Source organism: Ceratotherium simum, chromosome 6 (genome assembly GCF_057802395.1).
Source record: "Ceratotherium simum simum isolate JZ-2026a chromosome 6, ASM5780239v1, whole genome shotgun sequence".
Lineage (NCBI taxonomy): Eukaryota > Metazoa > Chordata > Mammalia > Perissodactyla > Rhinocerotidae > Ceratotherium > Ceratotherium simum.
In genome coordinates, this window is record NC_141905.1 from 279149 (window position 1) to 298687 (window position 19539).

The 19539-nt window shown below is 38.4% G+C and overlaps 1 protein-coding gene across 3 annotated transcripts in view; it reads right to left on the reverse strand.

Annotated features, from left to right (window-relative positions):
- DYDC1 (DPY30 domain containing 1) overlaps positions 1–19539 on the reverse strand; it is a 29499-nt gene that overhangs the window by 1952 nt on the left and 8008 nt on the right. For 2 of the 3 annotated variants that reach the window (XM_087431763.1, XM_004432495.3), the window contains 3 exons: positions 9559–9651; positions 6288–6344; positions 5707–5811 (listed from right to left, as the gene is read on the reverse strand). In XM_087431763.1, the coding sequence (XP_087287889.1) occupies positions 5707–5811; positions 6288–6344; positions 9559–9651 (255 nt within the window). The remainder of the gene's footprint in view (positions 1–5706; positions 5812–6287; positions 6345–9558; positions 9652–19539) is intronic. The other variant, XM_087431764.1, reaches the window with a different exon arrangement.

Genomic DNA, 19539 nt, shown 5'->3' on the forward strand with positions numbered 1-19539 from the left:
TTTAGGTAATTTCTATGTGACTACATAAATGAAACTTTTTGATAGTTTCAAATTATTTCAAATAAAATCCAAATTCAATATAACAACAAGTGCATTCTCAGTGTATTTATTAACCCATCCTTTCTTCTACTTCTCTTGCTATACTCTCTTATTGTTATCCTTATCCTTCTTGCAGGGGTCCTCTTCCTGTACCCACCCCTCAAATGTTGGAATTTCTAATGGTTTCACCCTGAGCCCCTTCTTTCACATTCTGCAAGCTCTCCTAGGCACCTTACACGCTGTCCTAGCTTCACTTGCATATATGCCAATGACTGCTGAATTCCTATCTCCTGCCTGGACCTCCCTCCTGTCCTTCAGAACCGTATCATACCTCAACTGGTCTTTAACCATCTTTACCTGCATATCTCAGAGTCACCGGAAACTCAACATGCCCACAACTGAAGCCATCATTTTCACAAAACCTACTTCCTCTTCTTATGTTCAACAAATGGTAAAGCTCAAAAAATGGTAAAGATTCCAGTTTCCCAAGGCAGAAACCTGGGCATCATCTTTGATTTGTTTCTCTTCCTTATCCTCCCAGCCAATATCGAATCCACTCCAGTTCTCCCCATTTCTGCTGTCTGCACCCTGGTCTTAGTCCTGGTCATCTTGCATCTGGATGACTGTAATAACCTCCTTATTGGTCTTCCATTTCCTCTCCTGTCCATTCGAATCCTCTCTCCACCTTCTAAAAACACATATCTAATCCTTACATAAACCCTTTCAATGACCCCCACTAACGTCCAAAATCCCTAACACAGCATAAAGAGCCCTGTGTGAGCTGGCCTTTATCCACCTCACCAGCTTCAAATCACACCATTCTCCTAGCCTCATGCAACCCACCAGAATACTAGACTATTTCAGTTCCTTGAAAGCATCTTGCTCTCTCCATCCACTGGGCTTATCTCAGGCTAATTCCTTAAAAATCACTTCCTCCAGAAGACTCATCCAGACTTGGTCAGGTTTCCCTCCTCCGGTCCTCTCAGACACCTTCCCCTCTGGCCTATGGCCCCCAAAGGGCAGGAACCAATGTGTTTTGCTCACTGGTATTTTCTAGCTCCCTGCGTAGTACCAAAACATAGCAGACACTTAACAATTTATCAACTGACTATGATTAGCACCAAGTCCTTTCAGCTCTACTTTCTGAACAGCTCTTAAAAACACCATTTACTACTTCAGGCCATCAATGTCATCTTTCTCTAGATTACTATGATAACCTCCTAACGGGCCTCCTCAAATCTATTACTCCATTTTCTTCACATGCTGTAGCCAGATGGCCTTTCTAAAATGCAGTTCTGATCATATCGGCCTCCACTGCCTTGAGGATACAAACTAAACGTCTGAGCACGAACTACAAGTCTTTCATAACCTGGCCCCTGCTTCCTCCCCTGCCTTACCTCTTGTCCCTCAGGCCTCTCACACTCTCCATATTCTCCCCCAGCTGGGTCTTCACACGTTCTCCCCACCCCATCACTGAGGGACAAACAACTGACCTCCTTCAGGAAGCCACCCCTGACCAAGGTTCCTCAATGGGGCTGGCTCTCCCACCTGTGACTAAATGCACCCTCTGCAGACAGTCCCAGTCTACACCTGCTGATCTGGCTTCACTATCCACAGCTCCTCCTTTTACTCTCAAAGCACACTGGCCACTCTATCAATGACTATTAATTGCTTGTCCAATTATCTGTTTCCCCCATAGATGAGGTCAAAAACTGTTTTATTCACAACAGCATCAGGCATTGTGCCTGGCCACACAAAACACTGTGTGTTTATGACATAAACAAATGTACTTACATCCTGCAAAAGCATGCACTTTCATTAGGATACTTTTTTGTTCCAGGGTTTGCTACTGAGAAACAAAATATTGGCCCCAAAAATTTAATTTAAAGATTATGTATTTCACAATACCAAGCATCTTTTCTGACCACAATGGTATGAAACTAGAAATCAACTATAGGAAGAAAATCAGAAAAGCCACAAATATGTGGAGATTAAACAAAATGCTACTGAACAACGACTGGGTCAACGAACAAATCAACGAAGAAATCAAAAAATACCTGGAGACAAATGAAAATGAAAATATGACATGCCAGAATTTATGGGATACAGCAAAAGCAGTTCTAAGAGGGAAGGTTATAGCAATACAGGCCTATCTCAACAAACAAGAAAAATCTCAAATAAACAATCTAACAATGCACCTAAAGGAACTGGAAAAAGAAGAACAAACAAAACCCAAAAACAGTAGAAGAAAGGAAAAAAAAAACATCAGAGCAGAACTAAATGAAATAGAGACCAAAAAAAAGTAGAAAAAATTAATAAAACCAAGAGCTGGTTCTTTGAAAAGATCAACAAAATTGACAAACCTTTAGCTAGACTCACCAAGAAAAAAAGAGAGAAGGCACAAATAAGTAAAATCAGAAATGAAAGAGGAGAAATTACAACAGACACCTCAGAAATACAAAAGATTATAAGAGAATACTATGAAAAGCTATATGCCAACCAATTCGACAATCTGGAAGAAATGGATAAATTCTTAGAATCATACAACCTTCCAAAACTGGATCAAGAAGAAGTAGAGAATTTGAATAGACCAATCACCAGTAAGGAGATCGAAACAGTAATCACAAACCTGCGCAAAAATAAAAGTCCAGGACCAGACGGCTTCCCTGGTGAATTCTACCAAACATTCAAAGAAGACTTAATACCTATCCTTCTCAAACTCTTCCAAAAACTTGAGGAGTGGGGGAAGCTCCCTAACTCATTCTACGAAGCCAACATTACCCTGATACCAAAACCAGACAAGAACAACAAAAAAAAGAAAATTACAGGCCAATATCACTGAGGAACATCGATGAAAAATCCTCAACAAAATACTAGCAAATTGCATACAACAATACGTTAAAAAGATTACACACCATGATCAAGTGGGATTTATTCCAGGTATGCAGGGATGGTTTAACATTCGCAAATCAATCAACGTGATACACCACATTAATAAAATGAAGAATAAAAATCACATGATCATCTCAATAGATGCAGAGAAAGCATTTGACAAGATACAGCATCCATTTATGATAAAAACTCTGAATAAAATGGGTATAGAAGGAAAGTACCTCAACATAATAAAGACCATATATGAGAAACCCACAGCTAATATCATCCTCAATGGTGAAAAACTGAAAGCTATCCCTCTAAGAACAGGAACCAGACAAGGATGCCCACTGTCACCACTCCTATTTAACATACTACTGGAAGTCCTAGCCAGAGCAATCAGGCAAGAGAAAGAAATAAAAGGGATCCAAATTGGAAAGGAAGAAGTGAAACTCTCACTATTTGCAGATGACATGATTTTATATATAGAAAACCCTAAAGAATCCACCAGAAAACTTTTAGAAGTAATAAACAAATATGGTAAAGTTGCAGGATACAAAATCAACATACAAAAATCAGTTGCATTTCTATACACTAACAACGAAGTAGCAGAAAGAGAAATTAAGAATACCATCCCATTTACAATTGCAACAAAAAGAATAAAATACCTAGGAAGAAACTTAACCAAAGAGGTGAAAGAGCTGTACACAGAAAACTATGAAACATTGCTGAAAGAAATTGAAGAAGACGCAAAGAAATGGAAAGATGTTCTGTGCTCTTGGATTGGAAGAATTAACATAGTTAAGATGTCCATACTTCCTAAAGCCATCTATAGATTCAATGCACTCCCTATCAAAGTTCCAACAACATTTTTCACAGAAATAGAACAAAGAATCCTAAAATTTATATGGAACAACAAAAGACCCCGAATAGCTAAAGGAATCCTGAGAAAAAAGAACAAAGCTGGAGGTATCACACTCCCTGATTTCAAAATATACTACAAAGCTATAGTAACCAAAACAGCACGGTACTGGCACAAAACAGACACACAGATCAATGGAATAGAATCGAAAGCCCAGAAATAAACCCACACATCTATGGACAGCTAATCTTTGACAAAGGAGCCAAGAACATACAATGGGGAAAAGAAAGTCTCTTCAACAAATGGTGTTGGGAAAACTGGATAGCCACTGCAAAAAAATGAAAGTAGACCCTTACCTTACACCATACACAAAAATTAACTCCAAATGGATTAAAGACTTGAATGTAAGACCTGAAACTATGACACTTCTAGAAGAAAACATAGGCAGTATGCTCTTCGACATCGGGCTTAGCAACATATTTTCAAGCACCATGTCTGACCGGGCAAGAGAAACAATAGAAAAAATAAACAAATGGGACTACATCAAACTAAAAAGCTTCTGCACAGCAAAGGAAACCATCAACAAAACGAAAAGACAACCTAACAATTGGGAGAAGATATTTGCAAACCATACATCTGATAAGGGCTTAATCTCCAAAATATATAAAGAACTCATGCATCTCAACAACAAAAAAACTACCAACTCAATTAAAAAATGGGCAAAAGACCTGAACAGACATTTCTCCAAAGAAGATATACAGATGGCCAACAGACACATGAAAAGATGTTCAAAATCACTAACTATCAGGGAAATGCAAATCAAAACTACAATGAGATATCACCTCACGCCCGTCAGAATGGCTATAATTAACAAGACAGGAAACAACATGTGTTGGAGAGGATGTGGAGAGAAGGGAACTCTCACACACTGCTGGTAGAGTGCAAACTGGTGCAGCCACTATGGAAAACAGTATGGAGATTCCTCAAAAAATCAAGGATAGAACTACCACATGATCCAGCTATTCCACTGCTGGGTTTTTACCCAAAGAACTTGAAAACACCAATGCGTAAAGATACATGCACCCCTGTGTTCACTGCAGCGTTATTCACAATAGCCAAGACTTGGAAGCAACCTAAGTGCCCATCAACGGACGAATGGATAAAGAAGCTGTGGTATATATACACAATGGAATACTATTCAGCCATAAGAAACGATGAAATCCAGCCATTTGTGACAACATGGATGGACATTGAGGGTATTATGCAAAGTGAAATAAGTCAGAGGGAGAAGGTCAAATACTGTATGATCTCACTCATTAAGTAGTAGATAATAACAACAACAAATAAACACATAGAGACAGAGATTGGATTGGTGGTTACCAGAGGGGAAGGGGGGAGAGAGGAGGGCGAAAGGGATAATTCGGCACATGTGTGTGGTGATGGGTTGTAGTTAGTATTTGGGTGGTGAACATGATGTAATCCATGCAGAAATAGAAGTGTAATGATGTACACCTGAAACTTATACATCTTATAAACCAATGTTACTGCAATAAACAAAAAATTTAAAAAAATAAAATAAAGATTATGTATTTCATCAAATGATTTTAAATACATATTTTGAAGAGATTTTGAAATCTTCAAAGCCTAACTCCAAAATACATATACCACTCTCTGCACAAAAGGGCACACTATTATCTCAACATCACTTCCAGCTACCTTCCCATCAGCACTGACACACTTGTGAGGAGCCAGACGTGTGCCCATCCTCACCCTTGAGGCCAGCAGCACATGTTCACAAAAGGGCAGAAGGCCAATTAGGGATACGGTCAGCAACCAGGGAACCAGTTTTCTTTCTACGAAGCCAAAGACCCATTTGCCAACCAAGCCTGGCCTCCAATGCACTAGGCTTTCACCACTTTCCTAAAGACACTTACATCAGACAGCATCGGTTCATCAAGTTCCTCCACTCTGCTCAGGTTAGGTGCCCCATATCGGTCACTAATTTCAGCGAGTGTTTTGCCTGAGCCTGCTGCTGTATCCTACAATCATAAAATTCATTTTTACTTTTAAATGACTTCAAAATTAATACATTAGTTTTCTTTCAACTTTGATAATAAATTTCTGAATTACAACATCAAAATTCAACATTGTTAGTTAATGAAATGAACCAATACTCGTTAATGACCAAGGAATTCTAGAAATAAATGCTAAAACTTGTTAAAAAAATATAGTCAAAAATTTAAAATATATCATTCTAAGTAATCATGTGGTCAATATCTCACAATATTCTGATTTTTGAAAATATAAACACAAACTGAACGTCCAATTTTTATCCACTTTGAGATTTTTCTTTAAACCACATCATATTTGTGACTTGTTCTTTCCAGAATACATATTTGGACTATCAGTTTTGATAATCTTCTTATTAAAAATATAGCTACTAATGCAGCAGAATTAACCTTTACATTCCAGGATACCCCTTCATTTCACATAACACAGAATAACTTCTTCTTACCTCTGAATGTGAAGTATCTTCACTCTTAGCTATATTTTCCATATTCATTCTCATCTCCTATAATACATAAAAATGAAGAAAAATGCTTTGAATACACTTTTGATTCCATGTTTAATTTTCAAGCATTTTTATTTTTATACAATGCTATGATCAATTTAACAGCAAAAATGTTGTCACTCTTAAAGGAGTGATCTGAATACATTCAATGTAAAACTGCAGATCACAGTCTCATTTAATACTTTATACCAATAGAAGATGACCATGTTTTGCTTATAATTAAATACAGCTTATTAAAAAATGAAAGGGGCTAAAACATTAAACCTGAAGCCAAATTATTACCAAATATGAAAAGTAACAAAACAAAAATTTTAATAAACTCTTAAAATAAGAGATTTTAAAGAGAACTCGCAGTTAAGTAGAATTTTAACATAATAAGAAAAAAGAAAATATTTCTGAAAGAATTAATCTGGCCCAAGTCCCTATCCAATGGGCAAATCCTCTTTATGGTGCCTGAGCAATGCCCTCTAGAATCTCTGAACACACAGAAGGCCTCTTTCTGAATGTGAAAACGTTCTTCTAACCAAGGCAAGCCTTGCTATGGCCTCTATCTTTTCATTTTATGACAGCAAGGTGACCTAACTGACCATGAGCTGACTCATTTTGGCTGTTTGTTAATTATAGGGGACATATATTGTACTGTTTTCTCAAGACCATTCCATTCTCCTGAGAATGTCTTATCTCACAATCACACGGCTGTAGTGGGAAAGTCTATGTTCTCATAGTACCCTGTCCCCCAGCCAAGGGGGAACACAAATTAAGCCAGTCAGAATCCTTCCCCAAGATTTTTTTCTTAACTGAAACCAAAAAAAGGAACCCAATCCTCTCAGTCAGGAGGAGCCACAACACTATGAGACCCTAGAGCCATTAAGGACCATGTTCCTCACCCACGTGCAGCAAACCAGGTCATAGTGAGAAACTGACACTAACGGCCAGAGAACAGCAGAGGTGAGAGCCCTGGTAGCATTGCATTCTCTTGCTCCCAAAGCTCTGGAAGGCCCAACTGTACCAGAGCCCTTCACAGTTTAGTTGTAAAAGCCTTTCTTCAAACCCAGGATCCTTCCAATAAATTTCCTTTTGCAAATGATAGTTTAAGTTGTGTCTCTGCAGCCACAAGAAGGCCAGGGCGAAAGGACACGAATGGGCTCGTCTCTGAGCAATGTGTGAGGCAGCGGTACTCTGCAGGAGAGAGTTGAGGGGTGATAAGCCAGTAGGAACATGGATGATTAAAGTTATTGTGGCTCTGGTCCCACAGTCTGATGATGCCTCCAGATAGTGAATAACATGGGGGGACCCTCTGGAGCCACAAAACAGAGCCCAGTCCCTCCTACAAACCATAGACTTTCTGGAACTCAGCTATAACTCTCAGGGCATCTTGATGAAAAATACTTTCAATTCTCTTATCATCTTGATCTGTCTTCTTAATGTATTCTGGTTTTTCTTCTTTCATTTTAGATTCTGAATCTTAACTGAAGAGAAAGGGGGTATGTATTTACGTGTGTGTGTGTGTGCGTGCGCGCATACACATGTGTATCCATGTGTCCTACTGCACTCAGACTAAGATAACGTCAGTTTTTTTTAACACTATGTATAGGGCTTTTGATTTATCCTTTTAAAATCTCATCTTTTTGATGTTCAACATCATTAACTATCAGGGAAATGCAAATCAAAACTACAGTGAGATATCACCCCACTCCCATCCCAATGGCTATAATTAACAAGACAAGAAACAACAAGTTGGAGAGGATGTGGAGAGAAGGGAACTCTCATACACTACTGGTGGGAGTGCAAACTGGTGTGGCCACTACGGAAAACAGTATGGAGATTCCTTGAAAAATTAAGAATAGAACTACCATACAATCCAGCTATTCCACTGCTGGGTATTTATCCAAAGAACATATGCATAAAGATACATGCACCCCTGTGTTCACTGCACCATTATTCACAATAGCCAAGACTTCGAAGCAACCTAGATGCCCAGCAAGGGATGAATGGATAAAAAAGATGTCGTATATATATACAATGAAATACTACTCAGCCACAAAAAAGATGAAATCCAGCCATTTGTGACAACATGGATAGACACTGAGGGTATTAACGCTAAGTGAAATAAGTCAGAGGGAGAAAGTAAAATACAGTATGATCTCACTCATAAATAGAAGATAAAAACAACAACAACAAACACATAAAGACAGAGATTGGATTGCTGGTTACCACAGGGAAAGCAGAGAGGGAGGGTGAAAGAGGTGACAGGGCACATGTGTGTGATGATGGATGGTAATTAGTCTCTCAGTAATGAACATGATGTAGTCTACACAGAAATCAAAATATAATGATGTACACCTGAAATTTATATAATGTTATAAACCAATGTTACCGCAATAAAAAAAAACTCATCTTTTTTATTCAATTCACCCTTCCAAATTTGTTTAATTGCTTTAATAATGAAGCTGTCATCTAAGATATTAATAAGCAATCGTAGGAAACCTGCTTCTGTTTTAAATTTTAATTATGGAATAAATGGGGGAGTAACATTTGAGTGACAGATACTAGCTCTAAGTATACAATATGTAAGATCCAGTTGAAAAGTATAGCTCAGTCATTGAAAAGTTTAGTCTATACGGAACATATATTTTGGCTACAAGGAAACACTGGTCAAACTAGAGGCAGCACATGACATGGACACAGTCCACAGAGATTGACTGTTTTGATAGAAGTGGTGAATAGTTTATTTAATGAAAGACATGAAAAATACATACAAAAACATGTTTTTAAAAATGTAAATTATTGTTGATAATATATCTAACATGAAGAAAAGAAACACACTACTGTCTCAGAGATCAGAATATTCCCAATATCATAAAGAACTTGACCTTCAACATCAGCTACCATAATTAGGAACAACTATCGGCTGACTAAAATGTTGGCAATATCACTATTCAAGAGCTCTACTGCTCACAAAGCAGTTTCACATACACGATCTTATTTGATCCTTACAACAACCCAGTGAGACATTGCTAATAATATGATACTGTTATCCCTGTTTTTCAAAAAGATGAACTGAGACTAGAAAGGTTTGAAAACTTAAGTCCCACAGCTCATGTGTGGCAGGTCTTTAGACCATGAATCCCATGCTATAACAGCAGGAGGAAACAGTCTGAGGACTCTAAGAGGTTTTAAAAATAAAACAGACATTTATAAAAGTCCAAATTACCTTCTCTAATTGTTCTTGAGCTCTCTGTAGTTCTTCTATTCTCTGTCTCTCTTTTTCTTGCATTTCCAACTCCAGCTGGAATGCCAGCTGTTGCTGAATATTCAGAAATAAATAAGTCATATTAGACTCAGATCAATTGCAAGGAATTAACTCTATCACTCTGAAGTGCGCCAGGATAATTAAGTTTATGCCCACCTAGGGCCAGCCCCGTGGCTTAGCAGTTAAGTGCGCGCGCTCTGCTGCTGGCGGCCCAGGTTTGGATCCCGGGCGTGCACCGACGCACCGCTTCTCCAGCCATGCTGCGGCCGCGTCCCACATACAGCAACTAGAAGGATGTGAAACTATGACATACAACTATCTACTGGGGCTTTGGGGGAAAAAAATAAATAAATAAAAATTATAAGTTTACGCCCACTGAAATTTCAGAAACTTACACAAATAAATGGTCACTGACACCCAGTATTTTAGCTTTTACAAATATTTCCTGAAGTACAAAATACAAAAGGAAACTTCCCTAATTGTAATTTTGGAAAAGCACCATTTACAAAATCAAGTTATTTTCTCTCTTCTTCTTGAAGCTACAAATGAGAATGCAGTAATTTTTTTCAGATACAATCTCTTTAAGTATAGACAGATCTTCAAATAGCCAAACCTTGGTTGCAGAACAGTAGATGAGAAAATCTTAAGTATATTATCCGAAACTATAGATAATTAACAATATATTTGGTCCCAACACATATGCCACACTAGGATAGAGGCCAGCAAACTAAATTCTGCAGGCCCAAACTGACCCAACTTCTGTTTTGGTGCAGCTCACGAGCTAAAAACAGTTTTTATGCATTTTTAAATGGTTGAAAAATATCAAAAGAATAATGATACTTCATGACACATGAAAATTCTATGAAATTCAAATCTCCGCCTGTAAATGAAGTTTTACTGAGACGTTGCCGTGCTCGTTCACGTCCTTGTTTGTCTACGGCTGCTTCTGCGCTACAACAGCACAGTTGAGCAGTCACCACAGACCACGTGGCACCCTCATCGCTGCGCAGGCTGCTCAGCACACCACAAACCACAGCGACGTCACTCTAACTCGACAGCTTGTGCAGCCACGGTCCCACTGTCCTGTGGCCTTTTTTATCAGTGCATACGTATGTCAAAACAAGAAGAGAAGGGGATTTGGAATGTTGCTCTTTTGGAGTGTGCGTTATTTTATTATTAAATTACATGGCAAAGCATGGTGTTTATGACGTGATGACACTGTACTAAATGAACACAACAAATATCAACATTGCCACATGACGCACTCATCACAATACTCTCAACTCACATGAAAGCAAAGGTCAAAAATATTAGAAAATTTAAAACAGACTTATTTCATCAGAGCAGAATTTCTTCACAAAAATTAAAAATGAAAATGAGGCTACAATGAAAGTAAGTTTCCAAGTGGCTCATTTTTCAGCATAGCAAGGAAATACACTTATCAATGGTGATTTAATTAACATGTGTTTGATTTCAGTGTCCAAAAAAAAATTAACTGATTTAAGATTATTAGTCTTTTGGCAAGAACAGTTGCTCAAATAGTTGAGGACAGTGGGAGCAACGTCCATAGTCAACTAAAAAAAGGCAAACGGATAGAGAAAAGTCAAGATGGCAGCGTAGGTGGACTCTGAACTCACCTCCTCCCACAGACACAGCCGATTTACAACTACTCCTGAAAAAATTACCCCTGAGAACTGAAAACTGGATAAGGGGAACTCCTGCAACAAATGACAATCCTAATTGAGGAGGAAGAGGCAGAAATTCCCTTCTGGAAAGAAAAAAATGCCACCTTCACAAGCCACAAGGCTTCACAGCTGCCTAGGAGCAGCCCCCCTTGGAGGAGTGGGGGCCCTGAGCTGGGGAGCTCGACCGTTATAGAAATTTTGGGGACCCAGCACAACTGAGGTGTTATAATATCTGGCTTTGCTGGCTACTAACAATATTGGGGAATACCCCTAGAAAAGCTAGGACACAAAGAAATTAAAGCCGGCTCTTAAAGGGCTCATGCACAAACTCACCCATTTTGAAAAGCAACCTAAAATCACCAGAAAGAAAGGTGTACAGTCCTTTGGTGAAAAGAGACTCACCTGATAGGCTCTGAGTGCATCTCGGTGAGAGGTGACACCTCTCCAGGCACTGGGACATTGGCGGTGGCCATTGTTGTGACCTAGTGTGGGCATGCTGACACAGACACTGGCAGACACCATTGGAGTTGTTCCTGTGGCCTGCTAGCCCAAAGTCTGCCTTACCCACTAAAGCACCAATTTAATCCAGCTCAGCCAGGGCAGGTAGCCCACCCTAGGGACTGGGCCCACCCAACAACAAGCCCTCGGGCAACTTGTGGACCTGCTAAGTGAGCTGCCTGGATTCTCTGCAGCCGGGTGAGTGGGTCCACCTCTGTGGGGCAGGGCGTGCACAAGGAGCGGGTGGAGACTGCAAGGTGATGGTGGAGCGTGTGAGGCTCCTGCCTTGGAGATACTGAGTCTACTTCAGGCAGTTGGGATGTGCACATGGGGCAGGACCATGTTGACTGTGTGTGGACCTATGGGCCATGGGGCTTGCCAGCTGCTGAAGACTTGTGCTTCTCAAAGAGCCACAAGGGGATTGGCCCCACCTTCCAAAGCCTGAAACAATTGGGTGCTCCAGTGCCTGAGGCACTGGAGCTGCAATCCTCAGAGAGCTGACAAGAGCCTTATAGGCCAGAGGCTTACACCAATTGTAAGCTCCTGAGCCCAACAAGCAGCCACACAGGGGGCCTACCCACTTAATGAAAAAACTGCAACAGGAATGTGCTATTAGATGTTGCAGCCAATTGTGCTGGGGCTCCCCACACTTGATAAAGAGACTGAAGGGCCGACAACAACTACACACAGCTGAGCATTACCACCAGCTGGCCAGGGGGACAGCTCAGCATCCCTGGGCACCTCCGGCAAGAACGACCGCACCACAACAGAAGGACACACGTAGCCCACACAGGGGTCACTCCTGGAACATTTGGAGCTGGTGACAAGAGGGAAGCACACTGCAAGGCCTCATAAGGCATCACTTATAGAAGGTCACCTCTCCAGGATCAAGAGACGTAGCTGACCTACCTAATACATAGACACAAACACAGGGAAAGAGGCAAAATGAGGAAGCAAAATACATTCCAAGTAAGGGAACAGGACAAAACCCCAGAAAAGGAACTAAATGAAAAAGAAATGAGCAACCTACCCGACAGAGAGTTCAAACAAAGAGTGTTAAGGATGCTCACTGATCTTGGGAGACGAATGGATGAACTCCGGGAGAACGTCAACAAGGAAATGGAAGATATAAAAAAGAACCAAGCAGAAATGAAGACTACAATACTGGAAATGAAAAATTGACTAGAGGGTCTCGAAAGCAGAGTAGAGGATACAGAACAGATCTGCTAGCTGGAGGAAAGACTAGAGGAAATCACCCAAGCTGAACAGATAAAAGGAAAAAGAATTAAAAAGAGTGAGGACAGTGTAAGGGACCTCTGGGACAACATCAAGTGCACTAACATCCATGTTATAGGTGTCCCATAAGGAGAAGAGTGAGACAAAGGGGCAGAGAATCTATTTGAAGAAATAATAGCTGAAAACTTCCCTAATCTAAGGAAGGAAACAGACATCCAGGTACAGGAAGCAGAGAGAGCACCAAACAAGAGAAACCCAAAGAGGCCCACACCAAGACACATCATAATTAAAATGCCCAGAATTAAAGATAAAGAGAGAATCCTAAAAGCCACAAGAGAAAGGTAACAAGTTACATACAAAGGAAATCCCATAAGTCTATCAGCTGACTTCTCACCAGAAACCTTACAGTCTAGAAAAGAATGGCACAATATATTTAAAGTTCTAAAGCGAAAAAACCTACAACCAAGAATACTCTACCCAGCAAGCTTATCATTCAGAATGGAAGGAGAGATAAAGAGTTTCCCAGACAAGCAAAAATTAAAGGACTTTGTCACCAAGAAACCAGTCCCACAAGAAATGCTAAAGAGGGGCCAGCCCGGTGGCGCAAGCAGTTAAGTGTGCACACTCTGCTATTGCGGCCTGGGGTTTGACGGTTCGGATCCCAGGCACGTATCAACACACTGCTTGTCAAGCCACACTGTGGTGGCGTCCCATATAAAGTGGAGGAAGATGCGCATGGATGTTAGCCCAGGGCCGGTCTTTCTCAGCAAAAAGAGGAGGATTGGCAGATGTTAGCTCAGGGCCGATCTTCCTTACCAAAAAAAAAAAAGAAGAAATGCTAAAGGGACTTATGTAAGGGGGAAAGAGAAGACCACAAATAAGAAAAATTATCTATTTCCATGATAAGAGGGTAATGGATACAAATGCCCAAAAAGAGGTTACATATGATATCAAAAACACAAAATGTGGTAGGAGGGGAGATAAAGAGTGGAGCTTTCAGAGAGAGATCAAACTGAAGAGACCATCAACTTAATATAGATTGCTATATACGTAGGTTACTATACGTGAACCCCATGGTAATCACAAACCAGAAACCTACAATAAATACACAAAAACCTAAGAGAAAGGAACCCAAACATATTACTAAAGAAAGTCATCAAATCACAAGGGAAGAGAGCAAGAGAAGAAGAAAGGAACAGAGAAGAACTACTAAAATACCAAGACAAAAAAAGTTAAAAAATGGCAGTAAGTACATACCTACCAATTGCTACTTTAAACATCAATGGACTAAATGCTCCAATTAAAAGGCATAGGGTGGCTGATTGGATTAAAAAAACAAGACCCATATATATGCTGCATACAAGAGACACACTTCAGACCTAAAGACACTCACAAACTGAAAGTGAAGGGATGGAAAAAGATACTCCATGCAAATGGCAATGAAAAGAAAGCTGGGGTAGCAATAGTTATATCAGACAAAACAGACTTTAAAACAAAAACTGTAACAAAAGACAAAGAAGGGCACTACATAGTGATCAAGGGAACAATCCAACAAGAGGATATAACACTTGTAAATATCTAAGAACCCAACGTAGGAGCACCTAAATATATAAAGCAATTATTAACAGGCATAAAAGGAGAAATACACAGTAACACAATAATAGTAGGAGACTTTAACACTCCACTTACACCAATGGATAGATCATCAAAACAGAAGATCAATAAGGAAAAATTGGCCTTAAACAACACACTAGACCAGATGGACCTAGTAGATATATACAGAACAGTCCATCCAAAAACCACAGAATACACACTCTTTTCAAATGCACATGGAACATTCTCCAGGATGGATCACCTATTAGGCCACAAAACAAGTCTCCATAAATTTAAGAAGACTGAAATAATACCCAGCATCTTTTCTGACCACAACGGTATGAAACTAGAAATCAACTATAGGAAGAAAATCAGAAAAGCCACAAACATGTGGTGATTAAACAAAATGCTACCAAACAACAATTGGGTCAATAAAGAAATCGAAGAAGAAATACAAAATACCTGGAGACAAATGAAAATGAAAATACAACATGCCGGAATTTATGGGATACAGCAAAAGTGGTCCTAAGAGGGAAGTTTATAGTGCAATGCAAGCCTGTCTCAACAAACAAGAAAAATCTCAAATAAACAATCTAACAGTGCACCTAAAGGAACTGGAAACAGAAGAACAAACAAAGCTCAAAATCAGTATCAGAAGGGAAATAATAAAAATCAGAGCAGAAATAAATGAAATAGAGACTAAAAAAATAGAAAAATTAATAAAACCAAGAGCTGGTTCTTTGAAAAGATAAACAAAATTGACAAACATTTAGCTAGACTCACCAAGAAAAAAAGAGAAAACGCCCAAATAAGTAAAGTCAGAAATGAAAGAGGAGAAGTTACAACAGACACCTCAGAAATACAAAAGATTATAAGAGAATACTATGAAAAGCTATATACCAACAAATTGGATAATCTAGAAGAAATGGATAAATTCTTAGAATCATACAACCTTCCAAAACTGACTCAAGAAGAAATAGAGAATTTGAATAGACCAATCACCAGTAAGGAGATCAAAACAGTAATCAAAAACTTCCCCAATAATAAAAGTCCAGGACCAGACAGCTTCCCTGGTGAATTCTACCAAACATTCAAAGAAGATTTAATACCTATCCTTCTCAAACGCTTCCAAAAAATTGAAGAGGAGGTGAAGCTCCCTAACTCATAGAATGAGTTAGGGATACCAAAACCAGACAATGATGAAACAAAAAGAGAAAATTATAGGCCAACATCACTGATGAACATCAATGCAAAAATCCTCAATAAAATACTAGCAAATTGCATACAACAATACATTAAAAAGATTATACACCATGTTCAGGTGGGATTTATTCCAAGGATGCAGGGATGATTCAACATCCACAAATCAGTCAACGTGATACACCACATTAATAAAATGAGGAATAAAAATCACATGATCATCTCAACAAACATAGAGAAAGCATCTGACAAGAAACAGCATCCATTTATGATAAAAACTCTGGACAAAATGGGTATAGAAGGAAAGCACCCCAACATAATAAAGGCCATATATGACAAACCCACAGCTAATATCATCCTCAATGGTGAAAAACTGAAAGCTATCCCTCTAAGATAAGGATACCCACTGTCACCACTCCTATTTAACATAGTACTGGAAGTCCTAGCCAGAGCAATCAGGCAAGAAAAAGAAATAAAGGGATCCAAAGTGGAAAGGAAGAAGCAAAACTGTCACTATTTGCAGATGACATGATTTTATATATAGAAAACCCTAAAGAATCCACCAAAAAACTTTTAGAAGTAATAAATGAATACAGTAAAATTGCAGGATACAAAATCAACATACAAAAATCAGTTGCATTTCTATACGTTAACAACAAAGCAGCAGAAAGAGAAATTAAGAATACAATCCCATTTACAATTACAACAAAAAGAATAAAATACCTAGGAAGAAACTTAAGCAAAGAGGTGAAAGATCTGTACAGTGAAAACTATAAAAAATTGCTGAAAGAAATTGAAGACGACACAAAGAAATGGAAAGACATTCCATGCTCTTGGAGTGGAAGAATTAACATAGTTCAGATGTCCATGCTTCCTAAAGCAATCTATAGATTCAATGCAATCCCTATCAAAGTTGCAACAACATTTTTCACAGAAATAGGACAAAGAATCCTAAAATTTATATGGAATAACAAAAGACCCCCAAATGCTAAAGGAATCCTGAGACAAAAGAACAAAGCAGGAGGTATCATACTCCCTGATTTCAAAATATACTACAAAGCTATAGTAACCAAAACAGCATGGTACTGGCACAAAAACAGACACACAGATCAATGGAACAGAATTGAGAGCCCAGAAATAAACCCACACATCTATAGACAGCTAATTTTCAACAAAGGAGCCAAGAACATACAATGGAGAAAGGAATGTCTCTTCAACAAATGGTGTTGGGAAAGGATTACAGACTTGAATGTAAGACCTGAAACCATGAAACTTCTAGAAGAAAATATACGAAGTATGCTCTTCGACATTGGTCTTAGCAACATATTATCAAGCACCATGTCTGACCTGGCAACAGAAAAAACAAACAAATGGGACTCCATCAAACTAAAAAGCTTCTGCATAGCAAAGGAAACAATCAGCAAAATGAAAAGACAACCTAATGATTGGGAGAAGATATTTGCAAACCATGTATCTGATAAGGGGTTAATCTCCAAAATACACAAAGAACTCATGCATCTCAACAACAGAAAAACTAACAACCCAATTAAAAAGTGGGCAAAAGACATGAACAGACATTTCTCCAAAGAAGATATTCAGATGGCCAACAGGCACATGAAAAGATGTTCAACATCATTAACTATCAGGGAAATGCAAATCAAAACTAAAATGAGATATCACCTCACTCCCGTCAGAATGGCTAATTAACAAGACAGGAAACAACAAGTGTTGGAGAGGATGTGGAGAGAAGGGAACTCGCATACACTGCTGGCCACTGGTGTGGCCACTATGCAAAACAGTATAGAGATTCCTCAAAAAATTAAGAATAGAACTACCATATGATCCAGCTATTCCACTGCTGGGTATTTATCCAAAGAAAGATTCACGCACCCCTGTGTTCACTGCAACATTATTCACGACAGCCAAGACTTGGAAGCAACCTAAGTGCCCATCAACGGACGAATGGATAAACAAGATGTGGTATATATACACAATGGAACACTACTCAGCCATAGGAAATGATGAAATCCAACCATTTGTAACAACATGGATGGACATTGAGGGTATTATGCAAAGTGAAATAAGTCAGAGGGAGAAGGTTAAATACTGTATGATCTCACTCATTAAGTAGTAGATAATAACAACAACAAACAAACACATAGAGACAGAGATTGGATTGGTGGTTACCAGAGGAGAAGGGGGGAGGCCGGAGGGTGAAAGGGATGATTAGGCACATGTATGTGGTGATGGATTAGTATTTGGGTGGTGAACATGATATAATCTGTGCAGAACTAGAAGAATAATGATGTACACCTGAAATTTATACAATGTTATAAACATATGTTACTGCAATAAAAAAAAAAAAAAAAAAAAACAAGCCTGTGGAGGCCAAATAAAATGACCATGGAAGAAAAAAAAAAAAAAAAAGAAAAGAAAGACTATAGGAGACCCATATGTACAGACATGAAAAGATGGTGCTGAAATTCTGTTCAAATAAAAAAAATATTTGGAGAGTAATGTGTATAATTCCATGCACATGCCAAACATATTACGTATGGATTTATAGCAAAAAAATTCTGGAATAATTCAAACCAAACAATTTACTACTCTTGTCTTAACTAGAGTGAGTCATGAGGAAAGTGAAAGAAACCGTTCATACTTTATTATATATACTTCACTGTGTTCTTTTAACTTAACAACGAGAATGAATTTCTTTTATCATTTTTTTAAAACAAAGACAATGAAGAGAGAAAGTGAAATCTCCAATTGGTTTCCATTTGTTTACAGGATTAAGATAAATGTGAAAATATCATGTGTCTTATCTATCTTATTCTTCAAATTTCAACCTTGTCTCCTGTCAATTGGATTTTCTTTCACTTTAGCTATTTATCTTTGCAAATACTTTATTCATTTGTTTTAAAACAACTTGCTTTAATTCTCTTTCATATTTTGTTTTTAAATTAGAAATAGGAAGCTTCAGCACAAGCGAGATAATTAGGAAGACTAGGTATTCCCAATCTTTGGGAGCTGTGATAATTTTTTTCAGTTATTTCTCTAAGGCCTTCCTTTTAATATCTCTAATTTCTTTATTACTGAATATCAGCTCATGAGGAAGCCATTGTTTTAAATGCATTCATTCATATAGTCTGTTATTCTCAAACCAATAATTGTCCTTCCAGATAATTCAACAAAGCCATAAATCAAATTTCTTTTGTAGAAGGCAGGGACAGTTTCTTCAAATACAATGCAGGAAAATTCCAGATGTATATTGATTTCTTCTTTGCAGAAGAATTTATGTTAATATATTGGGGTGGGGGAATTGGGGAGATGTTGTTAAAGGGTACAAATTTGCAACCAGTAGATAAATAAGTTCTAGAAATCTAATACACAGCATAGTGATTATAGTCGACAATACTGTATCACAAACTTCAAAGTTACCAAGAGACTAGATCTTAATTCTTCTCACCACAAAAAAGAAATAATTATGTGACATGATACAGGTGGTAGCTAATGGTACAGTGGTAATCATATCACAATATACAAATGTATTAAATCAACAAGTTGTATGATTTACTTTAAACTTACACAACATTATGTCAGTTATATCTCAATAAAAAATAAATAAATGAAATTGAAAAAGTTTTTTTAAAAAAAGGCAAATGATTTTGAGTGGTTTTCCTTGGCTCTTGAGAAGTAGACCAAGTTCCCAACACTGCTCAGTTGTTGTTGT